This window comes from Chlamydotis macqueenii, chromosome 23 (assembly GCF_036417535.1).
Source record: "Chlamydotis macqueenii isolate bChlMac1 chromosome 23, bChlMac1.mat, whole genome shotgun sequence".
Classification (NCBI taxonomy): Eukaryota; Metazoa; Chordata; class Aves; order Otidiformes; family Otididae; genus Chlamydotis; species Chlamydotis macqueenii.
In genome coordinates, this window is record NC_141578.1 from 1,847,568 (window position 1) to 1,870,292 (window position 22,725).

General features: G+C 56.1%; 1 protein-coding gene across 1 annotated transcript; it reads right to left on the minus strand.

Moving 5' to 3' along the window:
• Positions 1 to 10,873: 10,873 nt before the first annotated feature.
• TNNT2 (troponin T2, cardiac type) lies at positions 10,874 to 22,361 on the minus strand. Its single transcript, XM_086765736.1, has 16 exons — positions 22,226 to 22,361; positions 19,971 to 20,018; positions 18,987 to 18,997; positions 18,844 to 18,861; positions 18,169 to 18,198; positions 17,357 to 17,407; positions 16,794 to 16,826; positions 16,271 to 16,306; positions 15,959 to 15,980; positions 14,930 to 14,990; positions 14,682 to 14,798; positions 14,241 to 14,318; positions 14,000 to 14,110; positions 13,483 to 13,592; positions 12,915 to 13,005; positions 10,874 to 12,563 (listed from the first exon to the last, which is right to left on the minus strand). Exons 2-16 carry the CDS (start codon positions 20,006 to 20,008, stop codon positions 12,519 to 12,521), a joined length of 852 nt encoding a protein of 283 aa, XP_086621862.1. The 5' UTR covers positions 20,009 to 20,018; positions 22,226 to 22,361; the 3' UTR covers positions 10,874 to 12,518.
• Between the last annotated feature and the right edge of the window lie 364 nt (positions 22,362 to 22,725).

Below are 22,725 nucleotides of genomic sequence, written 5' to 3' on the forward strand. Positions count from 1 at the left end.
TCTGAGGGGCTTGCAGGACAGCTTGCTTGCATATATTTTTTTTTAAGCTGCCAAACACCAGCTCTCCATAAACTGAGCTAAACAACCACATCTAAAAAACTTTCCCTACCAACCTGGCCTTTATTGCTTATTCCCTGTTAGGAGAAATCTCTTAGGATCAATCCACCCTCACCTGGGCAGCTTAAAATTAGACCCTGAAGTGTGAGACAGTTGCTCTGGGTTCCTGTCATTGCTAGTGGAGAGAAATAGTCTGCCCAGTATGCGGTTCCCCCCACCGTCAGACAGAGGCAGAAGGAGGGGCAAATTAATAATTTTCTGTTTTCACTGCTGATTAGGGGAGTCCAGAAGAAGATAAGCGCAGACACAACTAGGTGGCCTGAACCTCACCCTGTATCTCTTGTGAGCACGCATACACAAAACCAGCCACTCTAATACTGTACTGCAAAGGGACAGTTTTCTTTCTAGGATGTCAGACTAGCTCTGCCCTGGCAGGGTGGGATGGTAAACAACAGGTTTATTGCATCTTTCTGACATGAGCGTGAAAATAGTGTCAGACCAACAGAAGGGTGACAGCAGGGAGAAGCTTTGCAATGCTCCTGCAACCTCGCGCTGCGCCCATGGGGCACCCACCATGGGGGTGTTCCCAATTCATGCCTTGCCATCACCACACGCGCTATTTCTGTTCCTCTGAAAAACCCACCTCCTGGTGTTGTTGAGCTATCTAGGATGGTCACTTTCCTTTATTTCCAAGCAAAAGTCTGCAGAGAAAAGCTTGACATACTCAGCACTGCCCATGTGCTGGAGGGTAATGGTTAGGATTAAGAGGATTCCGTTGTGAATAGCTGGGCTCTATGATTCATGGCCATAGGTTGGTTCATTTTGCTCATCCTTGGTTGGAAACCCTTCTAACTGAATTTCCTTAGCAATTTGTGGCTGCTGTCGCTGTATCTGGTTGGACACAAAGCAATGCAAAGAACAGCGGAGTGGCAAATGATGCTTCATCTGATTGGCCAGCCTTGCCGTTTCTGGTGGTTCATTGACCCAACAGTGAAAAGAGGGTTGGAAGTTGTACAACTGGTGCCAATAGCCTGCAAAGGCAATGAAAATGTGGTGTTCATCCCCAAACAGAGATATCGTTAATTCATCATTTGTGTCCAGCAACACAAGGAAACAAGACTCGTACCATGGACTTTTGGAAAGGTGAGCACTGGAAGTCTGGTTGCTCAGCAAGGGGAGATGCTATCAGGTGAAACCTGAAGTTTGGAAGCGAGCACCCAGTGAAAGCAGTTAGGTATTTAATTTGCATTCGTGTCTTCTCTCACATGTGTGTGTATGTGCATGCAGATGCACGTGCCTGAGGGATGAGGCTCATTGCTCAGCCTGGCCTTGTCCCACAGACTTGGAGCTTGCAATATTGCTGGAGCACGTTCAGATCAAGCTGGAGACTCAGGCTGGAGGTCTGCAGAGTGATCAGGGCAACCCACATGCAACCTTTCCCTAAGAAACAGATGGGTGTTTATGCTCAGGGACGGTCTTGATTTCAGCAAGAGGCTCAGTATTGCATGTGGAGCCATTACAACGGGGCCGCGGAGCCAAAAGTGCTCAAGCACCCAATTACAAAGGCACGTTTCCTTGCAGCAGGCCACATCACTGCACACCCCAGCTTTTGAAACGCCCCTGGCAAGATCCCCAAATTGCCGGATAAACAGCGAGTGACCAGCTACGCAGACAGAGCGGTTACATCCACAGGGCATGGCTGTCTGGCCAGCATGTCCTCCGCAGACACAAAAATCGTACTTCAATATTACTGCACTTTGAACATTAGCAGACACACATGAGCTGCTTTGCACAGAAAGATGCTAATTCATCTCATTCATAACCTTCCCAGCTATTTAATTGTACCCCTCTCAATACAGATTCCAGGTTCTCAGATGCTGAACGTGACCCCTAATACACCCATATCAGGATATAAGTTATAAAAAAATCCTCTGGTCACATTCTCCCCTTTCACATCCAAGTGGAAACCAGCAGGAAGAAGGTTGAAATAAATGGTCCAGATTCCAAATTGTCAGGTATTCTGTCAGGGTGAGGCTGCGTCTTGCAGCCACTGCCAGTTACCTGTGCGGGGATGCTAAGCCATCCTGCTTTCCCTGGCTGGTGTCAAGGAGCTCTGGTTTAGAGGCACCGCACTTTGGCAAAGAGCTGTACTGAAATAAGGACAGAACTGGGCGTGTGGACAATTCGTTTTTTTTAGTGCTGTTACGCACCTTAGGCTGAGCCTGGACTTCATTGCTCTGTCACAAAAAAAAAAAAGATTGCAGATAATGAGCTAATAACACTCCACTTTCCCAGCCTGCTTTGCATCTTCAAAGCGCCCCACAAGAACAAACTAATTAACTGTCCAGAGAAGAAGCTCATGACTAAGAGCTGAGAAACCATGTGAGTCAATTCCCTTGCAACAGCTCTCTGTAGATTTCAGTAAAAACTCATTTTGGAGGACGGTCTGTTTACTGGCCCGGCTGGTCACACCAATCCCCGGCCACATTCCAGGGGTGTGAGCGGTGCGGACGGACCCAGCCCAGGAGAAGCCCCACCGACATCAAAAGAGCAACACGTCGACAGGAATGCCCCACAACCAACCATGTGGCTTCCTCCTTTTAATTTGCACGCGCGCTCGGCCCACGTTGAAACTGCTGAGCTAACAGTCCCTCCGCAAACCTCCGCGAAAGGAGGGCGCATCCCGCTCTGTACGGGAAGACGTTATTTGCCAACAGCCTTTTCCCCAGACGACTATTTCAGAAGGAACACGCCATATCAAGGTCTGTTAGTGGAGAATTAGCTTTCTTTAAGGCAACCTTGGGTGCTATCAGCCTGGCCTTGGAGCTGTGTCTCCAGCCTGAGGAGCCGTGTTGAAGTCCCAGCTCTCGTATTCCTTGCTTTGGGCAAATTGCTGAGCTGCCACAAGAATGTGACTTTTCTTGCAGGTCCTTGGCTTTTGGGGAATGTGGGTCACATTTACTGGAACAAAACAGAGATGAGAACGTCATTTTTTTTTTTTCTGTGGGTAAATGAAGTCACTGTGAAGCAGCTGCTACCCTCTGTTTTGTCTGAGGCGTTAGAAAGCCCGATTCAAAACCACAACGTTCCACTACAGGATTCAGGTTCTTTAAAGAAGCCTTTCTGCAGCTGCAACCCTCACGTCTGTGAGGCAGGTCTTATGGGCCAAATGCTTTTCCATACAGCGCAGGGCCAGACTTCCAAAACATCTGTCTCAGGACACTGGGGTCAGGAAAAAAATCCTTGGAGGAGATTTGTGGCTACGCGAGCTTGTGTTTTCATGAAACGTCCAGGGCTGCTCCTTACGCTGAGCCCCATCCTCCTGGAGTCACCCACGGCTGGGACTTGCAGCAGAGAGGGACTGCTGCCCCTCGGTTCCCCGCCTGGTTCGTGGGCAGAAGCTTTAGGGACTTTCATTTAGCTTTTCCTTCTTCCCAAAAGATAAGTTCTTCCTTCTGAGTTGTTTATTGGTTTGCGTAGCGGTAGGTTATCCTGCCCTTAGCCCAAGGGCTTGCAAGCTGCAGTTGGGATTTTTCTGCAGCCGCCAAGAAGTGTCAACAATTTCCAGAATCCTTTAGTTACTCTTCCTTTGCAATGATGATGTTTGGATGGCTGCAGCTAATCACAGGGCTCAGGAACTTACGGGACTAATTGCCCCATCGAGCAAATAACCAGGAGCTGGTTCCCATCCTGCCGCAGTGCGCGCCTTCCAGCCAGGGCCCCGTCTCCCTGGCTTTGCCCTGCCAGGTCACACAACACTGAATCACCCCCTGGAGATATTTATCTCTGTCCACTGCCAGGAGAGACCTGGAATTGAAATCAGGCCATGAGTGCACCTGTTAAGCATTGCTGTGAGCTGAGATGGATCTGGACCTATGGTGCCTGACTTACTCCGTGCAGCTGGAGGGGCAGTAAGTTGAGTCCTGGCTGGAGCTGGTGGTCTGCAGAGGTCCTATGGATGCATCTGGAGCCCAGCCATGCTGAGATCTCCTCCATGCTGTGGCTACTCTACCATGGAGCCCTTGGTACAACCAGCCCAACTTGGCACCCATGGAGGATGTGCTCTGGGCAGCGAAGCAGGTGATGGGGACCTTCATGAGATGCTCAGCCCAGGGGAGGAAACCTGTCCTCCTGACGAGGCCTTTGGGCACCTCTTCCAGCACCCAGAAATGGTTCTTAGTCTTTGCCGGGGTGATTCTGCTTGTGATTGTTTCAAAGTGTTTGAAACACTGGCCTGAACAAAACCTCTGAGGTGGAAAACCCCTCAAAGCCAAGTGTTCCCCTTCCAAAATATGCTGATCTAAAAAATCAGCAGAATTTGAGAATTACAGAACTCAGCTGAATTTCATATTCTGTTTTATTTTAAGGTGTGGCATGGCACACACTGACAGGTCATAGTATAGCACCCCAACACCACCCGAAGACTTACAATAATTGCTCTATTTTTACAGCTAATCAGCGCATCTGATTCACAGGGAAAGATCAAAGCGTTTCCCTGGATCAAAGTGTTCCATCTTTGTCATGATATCAAAGTTAGATTTATTGCTCTGTGAAGACACGACCGTGTTTGTTTACAGGTGCAGATAAAAGGTATGAGTGGCTCACGACGCTTCCGAAACCAAGCGAGCACCGTCGATGGAGTAATTCCAGTGTTGCGCTGCACCACAGTCTAACACATCAGCTGTAGTGCGTGGCACTGGAATTGCAAACCAGTGTCGTAGAGAGCGTACGGAATGGGGCAGCTCAGCTGGGGTTAAAAACCAGAGCTCAGAGCCACGCTCCTATCAAGCCGAGGAGAGATAGGAACTTGAATTTTCCACCTCACCAGCAAGTGCTGTGGCCCCTGAGCCGTTAGATAAGGGATGTATTGCCTTCCTCTGCTGCTCCTCCCTCCTCCTCTGTGTCTTTTGCTTAAGGCTCAGCCTCCGAGGCGAGCGGGGAAAAAAACCCATCTGCTCTGTGCAGGTGCCGAGCTGCTCGGCAGCATCGGGCTGCGTCACCGTGAGCCCCAGCGCCGGGGTGAGGCAGGGGTGAGGCAGGCACAGTGGCGTCGCAGGGCAGGGGTCGGGCACCCCCAGGTTCTCCTGGGTCTGAATGATCTGCAGCAGACCAGCTCCTTGCGTATTTATTTCACGCAGGAAGACATGCAAAGAGAATGGCTGTGCAACGAGGATTTCCTGGGCGCGGGTCATGCCAGGTCTGGGAGCAAAGCCTGCAATCTCACACGTCAGCATGTATTTCCATCTCTTTCCATTTCCAGCAGGCCCACACTGGAGCTTGTCTGGAACGGGACACCTACCGCGTGCCGGGTTCCCGTGGTGAGAGTACGGGGTGCAGGACCTGGCTGTTGGCAAAGTTTTGTGAGCAAAACCACATCGCTCGTTAGACGTGCTCATGACTGGGTCTTTGACCATCAACAGACTTGGGATCCACAGACTTGGGATCAACAGACTGCATCCACATCGCTTTGGACGAGGCTCGTCCTGTGCCCTCAGGCTCCTCCGCCCCAGCTCCCTGCTGCCAGCGCAGCTCCGGAGCCCCCTCCTTCCTCTGCCAGAGCACAGACCCAGGCGACTGTAAATAAGCGGTACCCCAAAATACATCCCCTGCTCCATGTGCCCATGTCCTGGGACAGCCCACCCGCAGGGACTGGCTCGGGGCTGCCAGGGGCGCAGTTCCCCTTGCCCATTGCTGCTGCCTCTCCTTCCTCGGGCTGTGCCTTGCAGGATATGGCACAGCAAGCTCAGCGCGTGCGTGTGCATACAGGTACTCACAACTGCGTCTGCGTGTGCGTGCGTGTGCCTGCATGTCTGGGAGTCTGCATGTGTGTCTGCATGTGCGTCCGTATGCGAGGGAGCACACAGCCCCCTTCCGCTGCGAGCAGCAAGGCGGCAGGAGAGCTGCAGAGGCAGGAATATTCTGACGATGCCCGGCCTCAAAGCTGCAAACACGGGGCTCTGAGACCCTCCTCCTGCGGGTTTACCCTGAGCTGATGCCATGCGAGACGCTGCTAAAGCCTTCGGCCTTTGTCTCACAGCTTGCTGTTTGTGGCGGAGCTTTGTGCAGCAGCTAGGCACCGGTGCGTTGGGTCACCTTTGGGAGGGGAGATGGGTCAGGATCTGCACAGCTGAGGCCAATGGAGGGTGCAGGAGCAGGAACAACTCCCTCTGGTGCTCCAAACCTCCACAAGATCTGTGCCGTCCCCCGACCGGGCACTGCCAGCACCAACTCTGCAGGGACTGCCGCTCCTGCAGACCGGCACAGCGACTCTGCTGCTCAGCACCGCTCCGGGTCACGGCACATGGAGCAGCACCGCCTTCACCAGTCACGAACCTCAGGGATCCACCGCTGGGCAAAGGGCTGATCCCAGCTCCCTTTAGGTCTGGGCACCGCAGTGCTCCTGCCAGTGGCTCCTGCCCTGCGCTGAAGAGCAGTGCAGTTTCCACCCAGGACTTCAGCTGAAACCGGGGCGTGAGAGCACATGCAAAAGCAGTGATTCAGACATCACCAGGAAGCTTATTTTCCTTCCACTAAAAGCCAATAAAATGCTGCTTCCAGACAGCAGCTAAAGCCTCGTCCTTTCCATCCCAGAGCGTTGTTGCCTGCTTTGTCAGCGGGACCTGTCATGGCCATGGGTCATTGCGTCGATGCTGAACTCTGCTTACGGCGCGTTAAAGACTTCATTGATGATTTAACCCATCTGTGGAATCAGCATAAACCACGGGTGACTTTAACCAATTAAAGGCTATTAATTGATACCTACGAATTAGCTGCTATAGACAGTGATTTACAAGGCTGAGATATTAAATGAACTTAAAGTTTTATAAGGCATTTAAAAATAATCATAAAAAACTTGCAAGCATCAGATGTTTGCACGGAGGGACCTGCCCTGCAGAGGAGTGTGCCGAGGAGAGCTGAGAGCCATCGCACAGCAGCGCGACGGCTTGGCACGCTGAAGAGGAGAGCTCCAGGGCTGGAAGGTGTTTAAAAACTCCACGTTTACGTCTTTTTTCTCCCTTTTAAAATACAGTCTGTTGTTAGACCTGACTTGCAAAAAATCAGAGGTTGTCCTGCTTCATTTTCTGCAGTTTCTTGTTGGCGTTTGGCCTTGGCTTGAACTCAAGGGTGGGCATTTCGGTACTTCTGGGGACTGTGGCACGTGGATCACCCTGGACCCGAGTCTAAGGGTTGTGGAAGATGAAAGTAGTGAGCCCCGAAGGACGGGCGGTGCCCACTCCCCATGGCAACGGCATCCTGTGCCATCTGCTCTGTGCAGAACAGAGCTGTGCTGCCCTTGAGCAACCTGGACATCACTGGAGAAAGACACCTCATGTTGTGCTGGGCCTGAGCCAGCCAGGATCCACCATCAGCGCAGGAGCTGGGGTGTGTGCACCCCTGATCCAGCCCCAGAGGACTCGAGTCCCCTGTCCTGCACTGGGGAGCGCGGGCCCTGGCTCTCTCAGGGAGCAAAGCGAGAGGTGCAGAGAAGCCCACACCCACCTTGGGCAGGGTCTGTGCTCCCGACACACCCTGACACCCCGTCCGCTGGCCCTGCCTCCACTCCTCCACACGCTGCTCTCGGTCGCACTCCATAGCCCACGGGGCCACCTCACGCTTTACGTTGTGCCTGATGGGCACAGCATCTCCAAGGGGGGATTGAGGGGATCCTTCGCCCCCATCTGATGGGGCCAGTGAGAGACTCCACATCCCTGTCTGGTGAGACACACTGGGACCAGGCAGCATTTCAGCTTCAAGAGCTGCAGCTCCATTGTCCCACAGGTCCTCGTGGGCCGCTGCAGCTACATCATGGACCAAGATGCTGGCAACCTGGGCACAGGAGTGGTCCTGGCTCCTTGGGACGTGCGTTGGCCAGGTGGCCCCAGGACAGCAATTGCAGAATCTCCTGTGCTGCCCAGAGAGTCCCTGGCTAACATGACCTGATCAAAGACACGAGCAGGCTGTTTCTCTCTGTAGTGGCAGTGGCAGGAGCAGGCTCTTCGGATCTGTATTTCAGCTGGGCCTTGAGTCCGGGAGCAGTCCCGAGTTTTGAGTGGGCCTTACACACAGCTCTGGTTTAGCACAATCGCAGCCCAAAATCTCATCTCAACATTCCACCAGCACCTTCTGGGAAAAAAAATGCATTCTCTTTTGTGTCCATTCTTTTGTGTACCCTGGGGAGCACCTTGGCATGGGTTTGCACGGACACACCATGAGGTGCACATGCTTGTGAGACCTGGGCACAGGCCTGCCGGCGTCTGGGCTCATGCAGTAGTGTTGGGACACTCGTGCTGGAGCAGGAGGCTTTGTATCCCGGGCTGGCAGCAGCCTCTGGAGCTTTGAACTTGGCACCACTGTGGGGAGGGAAGAGGCCACACCGTGGCGTAGGACAAGCCCTGCATTGCACCTACCAGCATGCACGTCTCACTGCAACGCCTGCCGATGACCCCGTAGAGGAGCCAGAATGATCCTGGCATCCCTCACTGCGCAGACTGCGTGGGACACAGCCCGATCCCTGTCCGTGCTTTGGCTGAGAGACCAGAACTGCGCTTGAGCAGCCGCTGGTTCCGCATGCTGTGCTCCAGAGTGCTGCTGCCAACGGACCGCTCCCCAAAGGATCGCAGCATGGAGGCTGTTTGCAGGCTGTGGCAGAAGGTGCTGCTCCTCTGCAACTTGCTAGAGGATGCCACACCGCACAGCTCCTGGGAGGATGCCCTGCGAGGGAAGGGCAGAGCTCTCTACCCCTCTTACCGTGCTCCAAAGGATGCTGGTGCTTTGATCTGGCATCCAGAGCTCCTGCTGCCCGTGGGGACACTGAGACCGCACAGCAGTGCTGCAGGACACTGGTACGCTGCAAATCTCCGCAATGCCATGGCACTGCGAGGGTGTTAGCACCCTGCACGACCCTCCAAAAGCTGCTGCCAGGGGTCCCTCACTCTACCATCCACACCTAGCCCACTGCTAGGCGCATCCGCTCCCAAAACACGTGCTGTGCGTGGTGGGATGGGGACAGCACGTCAGAGCTGCTCACCAGCATCCAGCGCTCTGCACCACGCTCCAGCGAACCTTGGCACAGCGTACCGCGCCGTTGCAATTGTCATGCAACACTTGGGGTGATGCCAGCACCCCATAAGACCCCAGAGAAGAACCCAGGGTGCTCTGCCGTGTCCCAGAGGATTTCTGCATCCTGCCCCACGCTCCGCCATGCCCGCGCACAGCAGTAGCCCACTCGCACTGGAAAGCCCCAGACGCCGGTGGGCGAGGGCGCAGGGGAGGGTCGGTGGCAGGGCTGGGCGCTGACTCGGCTGTTCTAGCACAGCTGTGCCACCGAGCACCGGGCACAGGGAGGGAGGCGCTGGGTGGGGAGGGATTGAGCGGGTTTCGGCCCCGGCGCGCAGGGAGCCAGGCTGGCGGGGGGCCAGCGCGCTGCTGGGACAGGCAGCGCTGTGGGAAGCAGGGAGTGCCGCCGTGCCCCCACCCTGGGCGCTGCCAGCCCCGCAGGGATGGGCAGAGCGGCTGCAGTGCCTCTGCGCCACGCCGGGCACCGGCACTGGCAGGGCCCTGCCTTTGCCTGCCAGAAAGGTTTTGAGGGTGAACCTTCAAAGCCTGGGAAAAGGCGATACGTTTTCCAAGTCAGATATACCTTTTTGTCCAGAACCACGCACCACACAGGGTGGAGACGTCACTTGCTGGACTTGCCACTCTCTGTGTTTTTCACGTCCCAGCACTGCCACCCTCCCCAGCTCTCCCCTTTTGCCCCAGTAAAGGATCATATTCATCCCTCCACACCTTGTTTTTGGGGAGGTGGGTGATAGGGGGCTGGTTCCGCTCCACTCGCTGCCTCACTGAAGCTGAGGCTTCCCAGAGCCTTGTTCCACAAAACTTGATGGCATGTCTTGAAGTAGGCAAAAAATAAATCATCCAACAGCGATGACAAGGGAGAAACCTGCACGATGCCCCCACATCACTGGGCCTGGAATGGGGATGGCAGGCAACCCCAGCAAAAGGACAGACAAAATGTCTTGCCAAGGGACAAGAAGCCTTTGAAGATCCACCGTGCCATGCATCCATCCCTTCCCCGCTGCCCTGGGAAATGCCTCATGGATGCTGTTTATAACAGCGTGGGACAGCCTGCCCCAGGAAACAGCCATGCAAGCCTGGTGTCTTCTGCTGGCTGACGGTCCAGGTCCATGCACCAGGAACACTCAGGATTGTGCAGCTGATGTGCCCCCGTGAGCATTGCATGTGGGAGCGTGCTACAGAGATGCCTACAGCTACGTGAAAGAGATCTGCATCCCCGAAAGGACAGATACACGGTCTCTCCACACTGACTCATCTCAAGTCTTCGTTGCGTGCTATCAGAAACACGCAGAGGCAAAGACCGTTTGCTCTGGGCCCTTTAGGAAGAGGTGGAAATAGGAACGAAAATGGCCTAAAAGCAGATATTTTGACTAATCCATGGACCAAGAGGCTTGGAAGCAGCACCACTATCCATGCTGTCCCACAGGGCCAGCCCTGACACAGAGAGGAGCAAGGAGGGCTCTGGTACAGCAAATGCAGGAACTAAAGTGACCATAACCAGAATTGTCCCAAAGTGCAGCAGGAAAAGCATGTCAGACCACTGAGGTCTGTTACAAAACCTCCCAGAGACTGCAGCTGTGAGAAGACACGTTACTCGGGAGGTCCTGGATGGTTTCTACATCCTGGTGCACCCCAGGGAGCGGGTGTGCAGCAGCGCTTGCTCAGTCGAGCTCTGTTGGGATGGTCCTGTGCCCGTTCCCTCTGGGCTCAGAGCTTCAGGATGGAGACAACACCAGCACCCCCTCACCGTTCTCTTTATTTACAGACACAACATCAGCTGGGGGCGTGGAGATGGGAAACAGCACCTCGCAGAGCATCTGCCCGCCCGGACAGCGCTGTGCCTGCAGGAAGGTCTTTGCAAGCTCTGTGCCATGGGAGGGCAGGTGGGTGCGCGGTGCAGGCTCCACAACGTGGGAAAGCCGTCTGGTCGACGGAAAGGCAATAAACCTCCCTGTGGCTGAGCCTCCTTCGCCTTCTGAGTCATCTATTTCCACCGGCCGCCCACCATGGTCTTCCCACGGGCACCCTTTGACCTGGAAGGGAAGCAGAAAAGTACGTGCGAAAAGGCATGAGTGACCGTGAAAGGAGGGACAGGGTGGATGCCGTCAGTGGTCCTGCAAAGAGGACCAAGCCATCTCCTGTTGATTCTCACTGCCCTGTGGGGAGGAATGTCGTCAGCGGCCCCAGGTGAAACCCTGGGGCCTGAGTCAGTCTCTGTGCTTTGGGACTCCATGGGAGCAAGATCATGCATCTTCCCAGGTGTTTCTGAGGAGCCCCAATTCCCTTCCCATCTTCCTCCCTCCCAAGGATCCATCAGAGAAGAATCAAGGAGTTGGATCTCTGGTTGTGGAGGGATAACAAAGGCTGCAGGATCCTTCTCCCAAGAATGAGAAGCTGTGAAGCTGTTAGCCAGGACGAACACACCGCTCTCCTCAACCAGCGCTGGGGGAACAGGCACTGCTCTGGGCACGGGTGAGCAGGGAGGAGGAGGAGGAGGCTTGGGTGGACAGTGAAGGGCATTTCTGGCATCTTATCCTGAGAGTCACCAGAGCAGCTTTGGCCGCCAATCCTTGGCATCCCCTCCTCCCTCAGCCCGACTGCTAGCCCGATGCCAGCCTGGGGTCCATGCAGCACACGTGCAGCAGGAGACACACAGCACTGGGGAAGCGCCCGTACTCACCCCTTGCTGCAGTAACAGGCCGTGTCGGGGCAGGAGAGAAGAGAGATTTGGTGTAAGCGGACAGGAGGTGCTGCTACCTGACACGCGGGGCAGACTGAGCACCTCTCACGCGAGACATGAGGGCAGGATGGGGACGCGAGGGCAGCATGGTGCTCCCGAGGATGGGGGCTGGACACCCATCTCCACCCTTCTACCAAGGGTCTCCCAGTCCTGTGCAGGGAACAAGGGCGCAGGGGCAGGCTCCCCTGACCTTGTGGGGCTGCACGGCTCCCACAGCCTGTGGGATTTCCCCTCCTGCACAAGCTGGGATCTCCAGCACCTTCCCTGAGATGCTGGGCAGGGCCGCCGCAGGGATGGGGGCAGCTGGAGGCTGGCAGGACCCCACAGGACACAAGGCTCCATGTGCAGAGGTGGGGTCTCCCCAGGGTCCATCCCCAGCCGGGGTCTCTGGGGGGTGGGGGGAAGCTGGTGGAGGTGGGAGGCAATGGGGGTCTGCTGATGGGAGCAGAGAGCATGGACCGAGGTCCCTGGGCCAGACCTGCAGGTCCATGAACACTGGGTACCAGTGGGACCAGGGGCAGGAGTGGGAAGGACAGGAGGTGGGAGAGAGCCAGGAGATACATGGGGAGAGAACTGCGTCCGGGGGAGCAGGGAGCTGCCAGGGCAGGAGGTGTTGAGGAAGGATGCTCAGCCTGCCGGGGACTTACACTTTCTGGTGGTCGCTAACACGGTTCCGGAGGACATTGATCTGCAAGAGAAACGCAGGCGGATGGTGAGGCCTGGCACGATGCTCCACGCCCGGCTGGGGATGAGGGTCAGGGTGAAGGTGCGTCACTGCTCTCTCTTCCCCAGCAGTTCTTGTGTGGGGGTTAGCACGGGGCTGTGGTGTGCACACATCCCTGGGAGCTGGCAGAGCCACCACACCCTGGGTGTTTGTCACCCCACATGCAAAGGTGAGCACAGCCCCTTTCTGATGCAGCCAGCTTTCCTGCGACGGCACCGTCAGTCAGACAACCCACCTCGGCTCCCAGGTGGGGAGCAGAAGGAGCAGCCAGGCACATGGACGGCAAACAAGCTCACGGAGGTCCCCATGGCTCACCTCGTATTTCTGCCGCTTGAACTTTTCCTGCAGGTCAAATTTTTCAGCCTCCAGATCACGGATGGTTTGCCATAGCTCCTTGGCCTTGTCCCTGTGGGCAGAGCCGGCTGCTGTCAGTGTAGAAAAGGGATGTGGCTCACGGAGGGGACAGGGCAGTGATGCCACCAGCTCGTCTGCTCCCCCAGGACAGGTCCCTGCAGGCTCCATGCCCAGGTGGGGATGTGTTAGCCAGGCAGCCATGTCAGCCCCATGCGTGGACCGGAGCCACGGGTGAGGTCGGGATGCATGAGGACACGCATGTCCCACGCGTGTGAGCGTGGCTCCCTCTGATGGCCAGCGCTACCACAGCAGCCTGGCAGTGGTGGCCCAGCAGAGCTAAGGAGTCCTTGTCCCCGGTGGGGTGTCACAGCTGGGGTATCACACCCAGTGGGGTGTCCCAGCTGTGTCACCACCCTCTTGTCTGGGCTTGAAGCCCCTGGCAGCCCGGCCTGGCCAGGATCCTGCCCCAGGAGGTGGGACCCAGCGCAGAGCCTCTGTCCTGGACATCCCTCCTGCAGCCCGTGCTCACCTCAGCTTGTCTTCGTTGAGATGGTCGATGTTCAGGGGCTTCCGCCGTTCACTGAGGATTTTCTTCTTCTTTTCACGCTCTGTTTGCTTCTTCCCCCCCTTTTTCTCTGACTGAGGAAACCATCAGTCCATTGGAGGGAAGGAAATCTGCCCAACCTTTGCTCTACCCCTGTCCTCAGCTGTGCTCCCAACACCCTCAATTTTTGGGATTCCAGAAGCACATGAGGTCCTCAAGGAAATTTTGGTAATAGTGGACAAGGCAGTCCCCTCACCCCCATCCCTGTCCCTGAGGCGAGGCTGGACCTGCCCTGGCCAGCATCTGCAAAGCAGAGCTCTCAGCTCACTTTGGTCCTCCCACCACCGCTGTGACCCAACAACGGTGGCCTGTCTTCTGCTGCTGTAGAAACCACAGTTTACCAACACCGAGAACACGCATGGTGCTGTGAGGCCAGCCCGTGGTTGAGCCCTGCCGAGGAGCACCAGCGGCTTCATCACAACCGCCCAGGGTAGGATCAAACCTTCTGCATGTAGCCTCCAAAATGCAGCATGTTGGAGAAAGCTTTCTTCTTCCGCTCTTCCTCCTCTGCCTTCTTCCGTGCCTCCTCTTCCTCCTTGCGAGCTCTTTCTTCCTGTCGGGGTCAGAAGTGGGTCAGGAGCAGATGGATGGAGACGTCACATGCTTGTGCTCACATGTGCTCCGTGGCCAGTCTTGTGCCACCCGAGGCCCACCCAAACCCCCAGCCCCAGGGGCAGACTCACGGCCATGCGGGCTTGGCGCTCCTTCTCCCTCTCGCTGCGGATCCGCTGCTGCTCTGCCCTCTCTGCTCGCCGCTGTTCCTGCAGGAGGAGAGGATGTTGGCTTGGACACCCCGCGGAATCTGCATGCCCTCCCTAGGGATGTATCCCTGACCCCAAAAGCCCTGAGAGCCCCACGGGCAGATCTGCTGCTTCCACATCTCCCGGGAGAGCACATCCACAGGGGAAGGTGCGTCTCCGTTCGGCACCGCAGCATCGCAGCAGCCAGCCCAAGGGCTTGCCAGGCACTGGGGTTCAAAATCTGGCTCAGATCTCGGGCTCTGTCTTGCAGGGACACGGGATGTCTCAGGCCTTGCTGTCAGGACTGCGGGGAAAGGGTCGTGGCTGCTTGCCCACAGGCGAGAGGGTGGCAATAGGGACAGAGCGGGAAGGCTGCAGACGTACAATCCTGTCCTTGAGGGAGATGAGCTCCTCTTCCTCCTTCTTCCTGCTCTCAAAGTGGGCTTCGATGAGGGCCTGCAGTTCATTCAGGTCCTTCTCCATGCGCTTGCGGTGGATGTCCTGCAGTGGACGGGAACAGCAGCGGTGGCTGCACTCCCACGAGCAGAGCCCTCCAGGAGATGCACAGCTGCTGAGTGGGGTGCGGAGGAGCGAGGCGAGGGGAGCACCCCGCGGGTAAGCGCACTACTTACGTCAAAATCCAGTCTCTCACCATCTGGGATTTTGGGAGGCACCAGGTTTGGCATGAAGACCCTGCAAGGGAAGGTGAGCAGGAGGACGGTGAGCCTGCAGCAGATAGCTGGGACAAGCTGGTGCTTTTCATCCACGCACTGGTCTCTGCCCAGCCCTCCTCTCCGAGCCTTGCAGTCCCCGGGGATGCAGAGCGAGCACATTTTGAGGACAGGGAAGTCTAACATTGCTTGCTGGATGTTGCCAACTGGACAGCCTCAGAGGAAGGCCTCTGGCATTCCCGGGAAGCACTCCAAGGCGCCCGCATGGCTGGAATAACTCTGCAAGCTGCAGCCAACTTGGCCACCATCCTTTTCCAGGCACCCTGAGGCTGGCAGCCGCCCCAGCGCTCACCCAAAAGAGCACAGAGGAACAGTGTGCTCCAGTCTCATCTGGCACAGGGAGCTGAAACCATCCTCTCATCCTCTGTGGGCTTGAGGGAGGGAGATGCTCAGTAGGACACATAAAGACACAAAGGGATGAAGAGATCGTGGCTGAGGACGGATCTGCCTCCCACATTGCAGCATCCCGGGGTCCATGAGGATCCGCGGGTCCCCAGCAATGGGTCACAGCCCTGCTTCTTCAGGCAGGAACCCCTGTCCCTGGGATGCTGGCACTCATGCAAATGTGTGCCTCATGCCTGCCACGGCCAGGACCGTACTGCAGAAGCAAGACTCTGTCTGTGCCGTGGACTATGTACCCCAGGCTGGGGTGCACACAGATCTTTTTCCAGCTGCGGGGCCACATGGCAGCTGGGCTTCCCCCAAGGAGCACACAAAATGCTTCAAAACTGAGAAAAGACCTCATTTTCAGGATCCCTTTCACATTCTGTGTTTATCTGCCTGTTTCTCTCCATGTCCCAGTCCCACCCTGCTTTCATGCTTTTGCGGCCTCGCTGTCCCGTGCCCGTTATGGCTCATGGTGCTAAGCCCATCCCGTGAAGCCTCTGCCCTGGTCAGACCTTGCACCAGAGAAAGTTCACCGACACTTACTTGGGTTTTGGCTTCGACTCGCCTGTGGGTCCCCAGGTGTGGGAGAGAACGACAACGTTAGTGTCACAGAGGCGTTTGCTTTCACACCTTGACCCAAAACCCACAACTCTGAGCCCAGTTACCCCTCCCTCCCAGCAGCACAGGCTGGATCATCCTCCAGCAAAGAGGCACGCAGTGAGGTGTCCGTCTGCTTGCCAAAACCCCAGACACACGCTGGTGCTCCTGGCTCAGCAGGAGGGCATTTGGGACCTCCTTAGATAGGCAAAGGGACAGTCCCTCCCACCCCAGAGAGGAACAACAATGGATACTTACCTTCCCCGGGCTCCTGCTCTCGGTCCCCCTCTCCACCTGTGGAAAACACGATGCTTGGGCTCCCGGAGGCCAGCCCTGCTGTGCACCCTGCCCGTGGACGCAGTGGGGTGGTTCAGCTTGGCTGTCCCCCCTCTGCCTGCTGCTTATCCCCACTGCAAAACCCGGCTCCATCCCTCCAGGACGAACGGGACGAGAGCAGGTCCCTCATGGACATCCCTCGCTCACAGACCAGGGTCCTCTCCCAGAGGAGCCCAGACAAGTTTTGCAAGACCTCAGGCTGGGAAAGCACTAGTACTACCTTCTCCTTCCGTATTTTGGGCAAATTTCTTACCGAGGCAGCACAAAGCCACCCCTGCTGCAGGCAGAGGACGGGGCCAGGGCAGCTCTGCACCATTTACCGCAGATTCTCCCTCTTCAGCAACAAATGAGTTCAACACCAGAAACCCCAGTGGGTTTGATGTTTTGGGGGACTGGGATCAGGACTGAAACAGCCAAAATTGCCCCACCTCCATTCCTGCTTTACCTTCTCCTGGTGCTTTCGTTTCATCCTCTTGTTCTGTTTCAAAAGCAATGGGCAGAATATGAGCACTCATGGGTGAGAGCAGCCACATCCCCTCAGCACAGAGGGGTCCCAGCACCCTAACTCGGGGGGCACGGCTGGGACCTGAGCCTGCCTCACCCGCTGTGATGGCGCGGGGGCGCACGTCAGGCGGCCCCGTCTGCTCCAAAGCAGACGTCCAGTGGTCTTTGGATGGAGAGACACATCAGAGCACGACGCCGGCTCTGGAAATCCCCGCTCTAAGGCCATGAGGACCTCTTGGTGGAATGGGCTTAACCCATTTTTGGTGTTATTGCAGAGTGCTGGGCACAAGTTGATCAGCAACCAGCAGAAAACACTATTGTCCTCATGCAGTTTTGACACCTCCTTACTGGAGACCACAGATACGGGGGAGAGCTGCCCCTCTGTGCTGCTGACCCCCTGTCACAGGCCACGCTGGGACATCCCAGACCCTGCTCATCACCCCACCGAAGCAGAGCAAGGCTCCAGCCAAGCCATGGGAGCTCACTGGCGAAGCCACCACGCACCTTCTGCCTTGGTTTCTTCAGTCTCCTCCTCCTCTACCTGTTCTTCCTGACCTGTGGAATAACGGGCAGCATGAGTCCCACAGCCACCATTCCCGCTGGCTCCCTGCAGACCATGGTATTAGGACAACCGTGGCACAGGGCCGGCCGAGAGAGAAACCCAGGGGAGATGTACCCGTGGGAGAAAGAGGCAGTGGCTCAGAAAGCCAAGGGCTTTGCTCCAACCTTTACCCAAGGGCTGCTCTCTGTGCTTGGGCAGGGGAAAAAAAAATTAAAGAATTTAGAGCCACCTCCTGGTTTGTCCCTCATTCCCTCTCATGCTATCGTGCTCTTATATCCCGGGATGCAGGGGGGGATGGTTTCTATTGCTCTCCCCTAGGCACTGGAGAACAAGACTGGCTGGCGTTAGAGAATGTGCCTTCCGCACCTTCCCAACCTTATTCCCAACACTGTTGGAGCATTCTTCCACTGGAGGGAGCAGCATCCCCACAAGAGTCCTCCAGTGGAGTCAGAGCAACACTGGGGCCCACAGGTCCTGGGAAGACTTGTGGTCCCACAGCGAGAGAGAAGGAAAGAAAAAGAAGATAGCAAACCCTGGGTGCATTTGGTTGACAGACGTAAGAGAGAAGCCACGGACATGGAGCAGATACGCACAGCACAGCAGGGCAGGAAGGGGGGAGTGTCAGAAGCAAGAGAGAGAAGTGGAAGAATGAAAGAAAACCATTTCCAACCAGGAAGAGGCAAAAGACACACCGACCCACGACACAGTCATAGCAGTAGTGGAAAGATGAAATAAAGAAAGGTGCAATAGCTACCGTCTTCTTCCTCTATCCATTCTTCCTCTTCTGAGCCAGGGAGGAGGGAAAGGAATAAGTGCAGAGGTTAGTTGGACGCCACAAAGCTGTGGGCTGTAGCTATGGCGTGCACGAGATGAGGACTCTAGCACTGCGGTGATGGTGATTTCCTTCTCTTTGCTTTTACTGTTCGGGAGACTTTGCCGTGCAGCAGCCCAGGCTGCCTGGCAGCACCCTGAAGCAGCAAGAGGCTCAGCAAAACCCAGCTCCCAAACCCAGCCCCAAACGCGCAGCCCAGCTGTGTCCCAGAGCGGCTGCGCGCACCGTGGGGTTTGCTTCTTCACCAGACCGGGGCAACTGGAGGTTTGTGCTCAAGCATCATTAATACAGAACCAGCTGAGGCTGCAGCTCTCGTTGAGTTATCGTGCTCACACCTCTGCCAACGCCCAAGCCCAGCATTTCCACCCCTGTTTTGAGTCAAGAGTTTGCTCTGACACAAGAGATCCCCAGAATATTCAGGCTGGTTTTGATCCTATTGATGTTTCAGATGGAAAAATCTGAAACATGGTCTTATCTGCCTTTTCTGGTCATGGTTTGCTCATGGCAGTCAAGGAGCTTGCCACCAGAACCCACCCAAGCAAAACACCGAACCGACAGCACTTGTCTCTTGGTCCTTGCAGCCAGTGGAACACCTACCTTCTTCCACATACTCCTCTTCACAGGGCACGTGTGCGCACAGGAGAGAGGGAATGGGAAAAGACGCAGGTTATTGAAGTTGCTCAGATCATTTTTCTTGGCTTCAGCCTCGGAGCAGCTGCAGATGCTCCATGTCCTCTTACCTTCCTGCTCCCTGCAAAGCACAACACAAATTCACGGAGTTACAGCGATCTGCTGCGGTGGGGCACGTGTCCACTAGCGAGGCCAAAGGGGAATTTGACATTTCCTCAGGGCTGGCTCCCCTTTTTCATGGCAATGATAAACGGCTGCTGGGCAGGCTGCTGTGTGCCATAAGGCAGCAGCGAGGACAGGATGAGACCCAGATCACCCCGCAGGCTGCGGATAGCAGGAGCTGAGCTGCCCGACTGACCTTTCGATGGTGGTCAGAGCACAAGACCATTTTGCGTCTTGAGAAGATCGAGTGATCATGGCCTGTACACCTAGAAATGGGCATCTCGCACCCCACCTTTGCCCCAAAGTCCTTTCCTGGCCTTGGGGGAGATGCACAGTCTCTCCTCGGGTGTGCCCAGGGGATGCTGGGCGCGGGAGTCGGACTGATTGCCGAGACAAGCGAGTCTGCTGTGGTGTTTAAAACGTAAGAGAGGGATTCAGATCTACTTTTTCTGCTGGTGGATGAGAAGTAGGAGCTGTGTTTGGACTGATCCCTATAACCATGTATTGCAGATATCGAGCCCCTTCTCTCCCGGGTACACCTCACGGCCCGGCAGCCCTCACCAGCAAAAGTTGCCCTCAAATTTGTGCCTTGGCAAGTGATGCTCTGGATGTGGCAGGACCCCATCAGCAGCAGACTGATGGCATCAGCTTTTCCCAACTGCCTCACTGGTTTAGATTGCAGCATCTTTAATGGGACTGTCCCTTGCCCCATACGTGCTGAGACGGCTCCTAACGCAGAGCTCGCCACCGCTGGGGTCTCGGCACCCTCACAGCCGCGATGTAGATGGGCACAGGGTGGGTGGATTTCATGCTGGGTGCTGGGATAACGGCAAGAGCCGCTGTCCCCGAAAGGCACCTCTAAGAAATACTGCAGCCCTGTGGGAAAGTGGGAATAAGGAGAAAGGCAGGGTGTTTAAAAATACGCCACTTACTGCTCGTATTCTTCGATGACCTCTTCAGAGTCCGACATACCTGGTTATCTAGCAGAATTCAAGGCAGATTGGAAAAAGCGGGGGTTAGGACCTGAGATAAGGCCAAGCACAGCCTGTCCTCCAGCGCCCGAGACACAGGCATAGAGATGCCACGTTTCTCCAAAGCGCTCGGAGCTTCGGGCTGTGCCAGCCGGGCTGTGACAGCGTTATCTCCGCAGAGATAAGGCTCCCCGCTCCCCTCCTGCCCCAGCATCGCCCCAAAGAGATTAGACACAGCCTCATGCCACACCGATAACTGCTGTCAGGAGCCGCGGCCAGGACACGGCGCTCCCCTCGCAGCCATGGTAGGGTGCTGCGTTTGCTCAGGGCACGGGAAAAGAACCCAATTATAATGCTCAGCTTGTTTTGCTTCCTGACTATTCTTAGCTCGGTTGGGATGTAGAAAATTGCAGGGATGTCTCGTTATCTCAAATTTACAGCCCTGCACAAGCCACAGAACGAGATCTCAGTGAGACCTCCCAGTCCGGCCCCCCAAGCGCAGGGGCGACCTGGGCAGGAGCCTTTCTCTCCTGGTCCTGGCCCTGAGACTGAGGTTAGCTAAAAGGAATAATTCACGGCCTGGTTTAGCAATAGGGCTAATAACTGCAGAAACAGCCATGCTCATCTTCCCAGCACACCCATCTCCCTCCCAGCCGTGGCCAGGAGGGCTTCACTCACCGTCCCACCTCATCTGGCTTCCACCCAGTGCTCCACCACCAGCGCTGCGCAGACCAGCCCCACAATCAGCCCCAGCCCTGGGCATCCCGGAGCACCCCTGAGCATCAGCCCAAGCCCCCGCACGGCCTGTCCACCGCTCGCGTCGTGCCAGACCTCGGCACAGCTGAGATGTGGCAGGGCAGCACAAGGCAGCTCTGGAAATAACTCCCATGTGCTAAAGCACCTGTTCCCAGAGCAGCGCCGCCTCACTTCTCCTTCTGCCGAGCGTCTGGGAACAACTGCTCCTGGCTACATCTGTTGGGCATTTATTACCCAGGATGGGTAGGACAGGCTGTTCAAGATGCTGAATCCAGGATTGGAATCCACAAGCATGGGAAAGACGCGTTACAGGAGGGGTGCTTCTGCATACCCGTGGCTCCCGGGGGGGTTGTCAAACCTCACTTCCGAGCAGTGACTCAGAAAGTGCTTTTTGGAGACAAATGAAGTCAGAACTCAGCCCCGTCTGCGTCAGGTTCACCGCCTGCTTCTGCCGTCATCGATGGATCTGGGGCTTGGCCCTAAGCATCCCCTCCATCCCCTTGGTCTCTGCTCCCCCTCGAACATTAATTCCTGGTCTTACTTTTTCCCCAGGCTTGACGTGGTCCTGCTACCCCCATAGTCTGACCAAATCATTTATGGCCTCTGAGCACCCAAGATTTCATGTTGCCCACTCGTGACACGAGAGCAGAGACTCCCTTGTGGCCACGACAGTACAAACATGCATTTGCGAAAGCTTCTTCCTACATTTCCATTCACCTTTCTCACACATCACCAGATCTCACAGGGTATTTGCTGAGGAACAGCAGTAAAACCAGGACTGTTAAGGGGGTACACAAGAAAAAACATGGCTGTAGGAAATATTTATCCATCCTCTGCACAGAAATAGATAAATCTTTCCATTAAAGCCTTGAAATCCTGTTTTGAAAGAATTTGGAGAACCCAGCAGAATCACAGCTCTGGGGTTGAGTTCATCCTCCACAGTTTGCAGTCCCTGCTTTCCTCCAGGTTACCCAGACACGGAGCTCTCATTTCCCAGCATTTGCTCCAGCATGGATCGTGTCGCTGCTCCCTTCCTGCTCGGCAGGGTCACACCACGCACAGGAGCATCCCACCTCTAGCCCAGCCTACTGGCTGCCAGCGAGCCAGGGCCGGGCTGGCCCCACGCTCCCGCGGGCATCGCATCCCTCATGTGCCCTCCAGACGTACAGGGAATGGGGATCTACGAGATTCCCTCAGAACCAGGGCAGCCAACATCCTTCTCAGTCGCCTTGGCACACATTGAGGTGCTCCAAAAGGCCTTGGGCAAGTTGCGAATAAAACCCCCTGGAGAGGGTCCTGATGCTTTATCCGTGGGAATGCCTTCACGGCAAAAATACATCCCAGCGCGAGTGGCTGGGGAGAACCATTAACCCCGAGCCAAATTCCTTTTGGGTCTTTAACAACCGCCCTTCCCCTGAGCATCCTACCCCACGAGCAGGACCCCGTCACCTCAGCCTTACCTCTGCCGCGGGGCGTGGGTGGGATCCCAGGGAGCCGAGGGGAAGCCGGCGGACGTCTGGGAAATGCTCTTTGTGGGCAGGAGGCTTTAAGGGGGCTCCAGCGCCCACCCCGGGGCGGGCAGCGCCAAGAGGAATGTGCCCGGCGCCCAGCGAGGAATGCAACACTTGTGAGCTGCTATTTCGGCAGCCACGGCCCCAGCCCCCTCTGCCGCTCCCCCTTCCCCCCCAGGAGCCCATATAAGCCCAAGCTATTGTGTGGCCTCAGAGATCGGCTATTTTAAACCCTCCGGACTGAGATACGCGGGTGCCCGAGGGGCTGACACAAGCCAGGCAGCTGTCACTTTCGAGGGCCAGGGATGCTGATAAGGCAGTGGTGACACGAGCGGAGGACCGGACCCTCCATCACAGCCCCCAGCCTGGGCTCGTTCAGCCGCTACACCGCGTCCAAGACACTGCAATGAGAAGCAAAGAGTCTCAGGCTGCTTTTACCCCTCCCTGGG